The sequence below is a fragment of the Micropterus dolomieu genome, linkage group LG04 (genome assembly GCF_021292245.1).
Source record: "Micropterus dolomieu isolate WLL.071019.BEF.003 ecotype Adirondacks linkage group LG04, ASM2129224v1, whole genome shotgun sequence".
NCBI classification, from domain to species: Eukaryota; Metazoa; Chordata; class Actinopteri; order Centrarchiformes; family Centrarchidae; genus Micropterus; species Micropterus dolomieu.
The window spans coordinates 23,807,888-23,816,755 of NC_060153.1; the positions used below are offsets into that span (position 1 = coordinate 23,807,888).

General features: G+C 39.3%; 1 protein-coding gene across 2 annotated transcripts in view; it reads right to left on the reverse strand.

Annotated features, from left to right (window-relative positions):
- The window catches only part of nt5c2b (5'-nucleotidase, cytosolic IIb), a 27,960-nt gene extending 19,259 nt beyond the window's left edge, over nucleotides 1-8,701 (reverse strand). Inside the window, exons 1-3 of one of the 2 annotated variants that reach the window (XM_046047044.1) lie at nucleotides 8,543-8,701; nucleotides 6,824-6,943; nucleotides 2,694-2,767 (exon numbers count right to left, since the gene is read on the reverse strand). In XM_046047044.1, coding sequence (XP_045903000.1) covers nucleotides 2,694-2,767; nucleotides 6,824-6,924 — 175 coding nt within the window. In that variant the 5' untranslated portion in view covers nucleotides 6,925-6,943; nucleotides 8,543-8,701. Of the gene's footprint in view, nucleotides 1-2,693; nucleotides 2,768-6,823; nucleotides 6,944-8,071; nucleotides 8,183-8,542 lie in introns of those variants that run through there. The other variant, XM_046047045.1, reaches the window with a different exon arrangement.
- Nucleotides 8,702-8,868: the final 167 nt, after the last annotated feature.

Below are 8,868 nucleotides of genomic sequence, written 5' to 3' on the forward strand. Positions count from 1 at the left end.
AACAATAAATACACAGGAATGTTGTTGTTAATGTAAATCCAACAAATTAGTGTGATGATACATCATCACATTGCCCAAAATGATGTAAGACACAGAGATATACTGTATAAAACTGAAAACATATTTTCTCAATCAGCTTCTTAATATGAGCCTTGGAGTCCCACAATTACACAAAATTCTGTCAAAGTTTTAACAGATAACTTGAATTGAGAGAATTCGGACTATGCTGTTTGTGTCTTACTGATTTGAACAAGGTGGAGCTCAACTGAATAAAATGTGCCGTCATGTACCTCTGTGCACCAACCACAGTTTACAAATACAGTATTTGAATCAAAATCCAGATTAAGTAATACTGATGCATTTTTCCCCTTGAACTTTCACTTTATTTTTGCTTATTTAGTCATGAATTATTAAGGATATTTACGTTTTCAGCGGCTTTAAAGGATTTTACTGATATTTTGCACAAGTGTAATTTTTTACTTTTAAACTCTTACTAAACGGTTTATGTATTGTCTTGTATATACACTGGTCAGCCACAACATTATGATCTCATGCTTTACCTTGTGTAGGTCCCCCATTTGCCAGCAAAACAGTCCTGACCTGTCGAGGCATGGACTCCATTAGACCTCTGAAGGTGTACTGTGGTATCTGGCACCAAGACGTTAGCAGATCCTTTAAGTCCTGTAAGTTGCAAGGTGGGGCCTCCATGAATTGGACTTGTTTGTTCAGCACATCCCACAGATACCCGATTGGATTGAGATCTGGGGAATTATGTCTTGGTGCCAGATACCACAGCACACCTTCAGAGGTCTAGTGGAATCCATGCCAGTTCAGGGCTGTTTTGGCAGCAAAAAGAGGATCTACACAATATTAGGCAAGGGGGGGTCATAATGTTGTGGCTGATCAGTGTATATATAATCATATTACCCAACCGTGCTGTAGAAAAACAACAGATAAGGCACTAGCACGTAGAATATTTACCTGCATCAGGACATGTGCATCAGCATGTTTCTATCATGACTACTTTAAAAGTAAACATCAAAGAACTGAGAAACTTTTACTTAAATCTACTGTGCAGAACTTTTGTCTCCCCCTTCTGACAGCAACAGTAGTTATGCAACTCTGTGGACACAAGCTTGTGACATATCGGCTCTGCCATACTGAGTTGCTATGGTCGTTACAGTTGCTTCCCTTCTTCAGCTCTGGCAAACCAATCATTGCTGGTTGGAATAAAACACATTGCTACCAGTTAATATGGTGGCTTTGGAGGTTTAAACATCCGTTAGTTTAACTATTACATACGAGGTATGAGCACTGCCAACATTTTTCTCATGCCTCAAACAACTTTTCAGGATATACACAATCATCAAATTGGTTTTCGGCACATTGCCATACTGTGAACATTTAATAGTTACAGTTTCATACAGAAATTGAGTGCTAAGGATTTTTTTAAAAGCACACTTTGCACGTCTGAACTCCCCCTAAAAACAAATCCTGAAGTCAGTGCAGGGGGCTGTGGCGAAGCAGCAGCCACTCTGTGACACAACCAGCTCCCTGGAGATGATAAAGTATTTCTGTGGTCAAAACCTGAACACCATCCAAAGATACATGATAGCTAGCTTCAAGCAAACATTAACACTTGGTTATGAGCGCCCATAAACAGAGTCATGTCAACAGCTGAGCGTCTGTGAAATCTCCTGCATTTTGAACAGGGATAGAGGTACAGAGCCAGACAGGGACTACGAGTGATCCCCGTTCTCAAGGGAGCCATCAGTGGTGAACTCAACAAACAAACGCGACCTGCTTTTCAAAGTCAGGGAGGATTTATTTTTAGAAATGGAGAGACCAAAAACTGGATCTGAGTCACAGAACAAAGTAGCATGAAAAATCTGGATATATTTGGCCCAGTTACTGGTCAGTAGGAAAAAGAGCATCTCCATGCAATCCACTTTGTGTACCAGAGAGCTATGCTTAGCATTTTGTTATCAAAGTGTTATATTGTGCTTGATGTGTCACCGGCATTGACCTAAATAATATTTTGTAGACAACAAGCTGCAGGCCTGGGGGGATGGTAGGGTAGCCAGAGTTGAAAAGTCAGGACACTATATACCTTTTTCAACAACTATGGATTTTTTTTCAGATTCAAAAGGTAATCAGAAAATACATACTCTGTCAAAATACAAATCTACCCAGGTATTAATAAAATGTTATTTTCTTCTCTTTTTGATCAATGCATATTTTTTGATTGACTTCAGTGGATGCATTTACTGTCTCTGAACGTTTTTGTTGGGCTGGACTAACAAGTGACACTTGCTTATTTGTACTAGTCTTCATTATTAATATGACAACAGGAAGGACAACGTATGTAAACTGAGGATTTCTATACAACCCTCTAGCCAAGTGGGGCCGCATACTGAACATTTAAAAGTAGTAGTAGTACCGTGTGCGCGGCTGGAACAAATGATTGTGTTAACTACCAATTAATGTATTTGTCTATTTTCACTTTAAAATTCAATTAACAACAAGGAAGTGACAAAAGAAGAAAAAAAAATTAAATCCTCATTGTTAAGAGGCAGTAACCAGCAAATGATTTGTACTTTTTCCCAGTCAAAATTTTCAAAAAAGATCAACTAAATCATAAAGCAACTGCTTTGATACTGGTGATTAGTGAGGTGAGTTTGTATTCAACTTACCTGCTAAAGTGTAATCCATATCAAAGCCAAAGCACTTTATCTTCTCCATTGCCAAGCTTCTGTTGACAAACACTCTAGAGAAAAAAAAGTTGAGAAAATGTTTCAGTTGCAATGCAATATTCAATAATAAGATTAGCATTTATTCTGGCAGGCTGCACTGTGCTCTGCAGAATATATTTATTTGAGCTGTTTCACCAAATGAATAGACCTACTATAACCCAGATTGTGGGATATAGTGGGTCTATTCAGTACTTTAAAAAAGCTGGTAGTGTGAAAATGTACCAAAAACACTGCTACAACTCAGTAAGTTAATTACACAAGGAAATGTGCACATGTTCAGTACTTCAAGTATTAGTGGGATTAAGCAATTTGATGATCCTATATTGTTACTGCATGTACTTCTGTCAGTGAGTGGACACAGGGAGATTATAGACATTCTGACATTAAAATAGCCCTCAAGTTATGTGTCATTTGCATTCATAACTATTATTATTAGTGTTGACATTATGTGCTGCTTATATCAAAAATGTATCCAAGTCAGCCTCTCGTCACTTTTCGGCTAATAACAATAACAGTGACATTCAATGTCTTACTGTGTCACAAGTTGAACCCGCATGAACCCAACAGGGTTCCACGTTAAGCAGATTTAATTATCTGGCAACAATATAATCAAAGGTTTGTTTTTCACCTATGTTTTCATTATGTGACATTTGTATTTAAAATAATAAAATCAATTGTGTGGCATTACATTGCAAGAATTCTAAAGTTTTCAGCATCCATTAAAGAAAGATAGCAAAGTTAAATTTAGTCCCGCACTTAATGAAACAATATAGGGCAAATTTAAAGAAACAACACAATGATAACCATGATAACAATAGCCATGATGACTATTAATACACGTCATTCTACACATTCATTGCTGACTGGAAGTTGCAGATTGACTGTTTGCTTTGTGAAGTATATTATTTTAGATCTGTTACAATGTTGGTGGTACTTCTTAGTGACTTGCAAACTTAGCTTAGGAAAAGCTAAATTATCAGTTTTGACAATATCTGAAAAAACTGGAACAAAGTACAGTGAAACGCTGAATATCACAAGCGTACTTAATATCACTATTATTTACATCAACATAACTGGTGGCACAATACATAGCTTATCTTCAACATCTGTGTCTGTAGCTGTGTTCCTAGATATTTCCACACCAGTCAATAGTTAGTCATGCTAGAAATAAGATGTAAATGAGCTAAAAAGGAGAACAAAAATGTCACACTGAAGCAAAAACAAGGTAACATCACTGTTAACTAGCACAATAATCTGATACACAAGCTCGAAACTGACTGACAGCCTAGGTTTCTTGCCATTAAATAATGACCTTCATCTTCACCAATCTCTTCAATCAGTTGTGAAATACCTGGCAGCAGATCCATAGTGAACAAGTTGCCATTTAGATCTTAGTCCAGTAGACGACTGGCGATGCATTCTGTGCGAAATTAAACCTCAGTTTGACTCTCAGTTAGTCCGACCTGCTCTCATGGGCAGCTCTGGCCCACAAACAATACCCCCCGCCCCCCCCGCTTTGCTTTCTTGCCCTTCAGAAAATTTCTGACTTGTTGCAAAAATGATTGTGGCCATTCCCCGTCATTCTCTGTTGTTGTGTGTCAGTCAGGGTTGTTGTTGTGCATGATGTTTGTGGGCCCTCAAAGATATCCAGAACAATCACAAGTCAGGTAGAATCAAGCAAGCCCCGGCCCCGAGCAACAGCTGCTTACCATACTGAGATCTGATTCAATCTAAACATTTGCACAATAACTTGACTTGTTTCTGAGAAGAAGCAGATTTATTTCTATTTTTTTATGGATGTAGGGAAGCAAAAACAGGCAACTGAAAACATGATTGTGACATTTAATCACTAGTAAATAAAAAAAAAATTGTGTTCGATATTCAAAAAATGTTCAAAATGCTCAAATTCATTAGTAATTTTGAAATAAAAATGTATGAAAAAGAAATTAAAAATTTTGGAGTGCGCCAAAATTTAAAATGAAAATTTCAAAACTTTGAAACTAGTGAGGATAAGCAATCAAGCCTGAGCCAGAAATGATATTATGTTCTGTCAGTCCTATGATCCATGAAAATAAAGACTTTAAACCCAAAACATTTGAACTCATGAATTCGGAAAAATCTAGTTTTTCAAATAGCAAAACTTGAATATTAAAATATTTCAATGCTTTCATTTCAGCGGTGTGTGCACTTCAACATTAGGTATTTAGCACTGGTTATTTATGTAGGTATTCAACTGCTTAGATTATTTGGCCTTATTCAGCTTCCATATAATGTAGACCTGTCCAAAGCAGAGGTCCTCCTGAACAATCAAAACAAATGCACTACATTACATTGTGTGTTTCTCAGCACTGAGTGAACACAAGCCTTTCCCAGTTTTCAAGCTCTTCTATTTCACTGTGCCGTTATCATGTTATATGTGACCTCCTGCTCCATGCCTGTGGGAGGAGTAGTAAAGGACATCCATAATGATAACTTAAGTAAGGTCGTGCCTCTCCTAAGCACACCCATACTGGCAGTGGGTGGGAGTGACGTCATTACCTGATTCAGCCTCAGCTTTTGTCCTGCTGATAAAACTACTGCCTTTAAATAGCCCACAAGGGCAACACCACATCTACGACAGAATCCCTTCAAAACTTTTACTCCATCTGAGCACAGCTGTGTGACAATCGGCCAGACTTTTTCCAATGCTCTCTAATCTCACAAAGACAGTGATTGGAGTCAGTGTGATAGAAAGTTTATCTGTGCTGGGCAGAGTCTTCAGCCCTCTGCTATGTGACACGCAGCTCACTATCAGACTGCACTGCTTCAGCTGAGCTCTTAATTTGAAGGAATTGTCTTTCTCTGTCTGTGAGACAAACCAAAGGTCACCTTCAATGGTCTCTTACATTAAAAAAAACAACATGATTAAAGAGACAAAGCAGCCATGGTAAATTTAATTTAACAGATCTGCCGTCACAAGTATACTGTTTAGTGAGCTCAATACCATCTTTGTTATCTTTGCACGTCTGATCGTATGCGTGAGTGTGTCTGGAAAGGATTGGGGGGTTGGGAGGATCATGGACTGGGTGACTTATGTCAGCACAGCAAACACAGAGCTAACAGATGAGTGGCAGTTTCATAAGCCCTGTGAGCATTGCTTATTATATAAGGCTGCAAAAGAACAACAGTGCCCAGTGGACACGCACGTCTCAGGCAGAGTTAAAGATTGAACAGCAACACAAGTTTTATTACTCTGACAAGGAGAAAATGCCTCCTTACATCAGCCTTTCAGCCAGTGTGATTACAGGGTGTTTCCTGTCTACAGAAAGAAGGGTGTATATTTTGCTTAACAGACAGAAAAGCACACCCAAGAAACAATCGATTGGACGTGAAATCTCAGCCAGCAAAACCTATTTATATCCCAATTCAAGTTCACAAACTTAAGTGACAAATCAATTCAGAAATAATAGCAATAATATTAATTACTAATACATCAAAAATGTATAAAATATAAATGCCTTTGGAAGAGAAACTTTCTATAATGTTTGGGCTATTGTAAAAGCCTGTAATGCTAAATATTATTTTCACAGTGATCTGGTTGGTCAGTGACATTTCACTCAGTTATAATGACAATAAAAAAGTAACACAGTGTAGAGGATGTATGAAAGTTCAGAAGAAAATATTCAGATTCACTTACATGGCAGTTTGATGCTAGCTATTTTGTTTGAGTCTGCCAAACCAAGTTTTGATTTCCAAAAAACTATTCCTGCTGTTGATGCAGTTTATTTGGAGATTTTTGTAATTGTTCCAAAAAAATATATCCATTTCTTGTTATTACACATTCACCTTTTTGAAATATGGCCTGCTTGTGTATGGGCTGACTGACTGTAATTCCTTCCTTAATATCAAGGTGTTTTTTTTTACCCACCCCAGTAGTTGCATTTCACTGTAATTCATGTTTACGACACAACAGAAGGGTAAATTCTTTTGTCTGGCTGCTCAATTTGTGTAAACAAAAATGCTCAAGTATCCCATCTGGATGTAGTTTCAGATACTTAGAAATGCACCTAGTACCTCAACACGTTTCTTACCTGTGGTATGGCTCTCTTCTGTATTTTTTCATTGTCAGGCCGTCCATGTTGGCAGGCAAGTCTGCATAGTTCTGCAGTCTATCACTCCATGAAGTTGTCATCTTTAAAACTTTTCAGTGTCTGTGGAGAACCAAAGTAACACATACTGAGGGGCTCAATTTGAAAATGTAAGGTCAAACACAAAGACAACCCGATGCTATCCCTGAAGAAAACTGAAATTTAGTGTTCTTCATTAAACAAAAAGAAACGGCAGTAGAAACTATGAGTGTTTAATAACTTAAAAGAGGTTGTGTTTGCTGTGCTCAACTTTGACAGCAAGGAGATTCAAAATGTATGCAACAGAACAGATCCAGTTTAGAGAACAGTTTAATCATCTTCATAAATCTAAAGCAGGGATTTTCCCATGGTGTTCTGAAACTACAATCAGAGGGAGTAGAGCATGAGGCGGGGGAGCGGGGTGGGCATCAAGGTTAGACCAGTGTGTTCATAATGAGGATCCAAACTAGTATGTAATGTACCATGTTATGGCAATACAGCAAGAACTACGTCAAAAGCAAGACTGAATCAAAAACCATTAAACCAGTTTAACACGGAGTCACTACTAGGCTATAGTTACAGAGCATATAATTAAATCTTTGTTTGGTTGTTGCATGGGGCCACACACAAACGAGCTTAGGAGGCCAAACAAGAAAAACAACCATATGAGCCATTCGGTGAATATGGGGAAAATCTCATGAATGTCTGCCTTAGTGGATTGTTAGGCCTTGTCTTTTTAATGGCCAGTGGGGTTTTTCTTCTCCCTTGCTGACACTAATCGTTCTTCTACTGTCAGCGTAGAGGCTGGTCTGCAGGGAGGAAAGGCAGAGGGGGTCAGCTTTCGTGTTCTTGGTGCCACCACAAATGCAAATGACATTCGCATGCTGAGGCAGAAAGAAGGACTGTCAACAGGGCCACTAACACCGTGTCAAAACATGTCATCAAGCTTTGCCGGAGAGAAGACAAAAGCTTCACTGTGTTTGTTTTTTTAATTCCCTTTCGATAAGAATACCATGTAGACCTATTTTCAGTCACTCTTAAGCATGTTTATTTAGCAGATGCCTTCACCGTGGGACAAGGTGTCGGTGAACTGGGTCCACTGGGGTCTGAGGGGAGCTCTGGCTTGGAAAGATTCACAGCCAAACAATAAGGAAACTTGCACTACTACAACAACAACAACAACAACAGAGAAAGAAAAGGGCTGAACATAACTTGTAACAGGCTTTGTTGCGTCAGGACAGTCTTGAGAGAGTGAGTCGACGTGTACCTCAACAATACTGCGCTAACGATAACTGTCACTGATTTCAGGCTGTAGTTTATGTTAAAGCGTCATCTTCGGCTGTATAAACATAAAGGGCTGGTCAAGGAAACCCGATACGAGCGCTAAGAGATTAGCTTAAGGTACTGTAAAAGTATCTTTACAAGCTAACAGCAAAGAAAACCCCCTAACGTTACCAAACGTCCCGCTTTGTGCTGGACTGTGAAAGCTAGCTAACAGTCCGCTCAAACAGACTCTGCTCTGCTCTTTCTGTTTGACATTGATGAGAAGGGCGGCCAAAAGTGATTCGGGCAAAGCTAACCCGTTAGCTGGCTTTGATGCAAAAATAAAAAATAAAACAAAGCCACAAAGTACAGGCGCAGATTTCACTGCGTTTAGCTGTGGCTGGCATTTGCTGTACTCACCTCTGATTTCCTGAATAAAACACTGCACCGTCAGTTAGTCTGAGCATGCGCCTTGGGCTGTGTGAACGTCGGAGAAGTCGTTACGTATATTTTCTTACAGAGAGCAGCAGTCAAAGCTTAGATGTCTACACTGAGCCAGGCGGCAGATGAGTGTGCGGCTGCTTCTCTCCCTTCTCTCTCTCTCCCTGCTCTCTCTCTCTCTCTCTCTCTCTCTCCCTGCTCTCTCTCTCTCTCTCTCTCTCTCTCCGTTCCTCTCCTGCCCTCTCTCTCTCTCGCTCTCTCTCTCCCTCTCTCTCCTTCACCCCAACCGGTCGAGGCAGATGGCC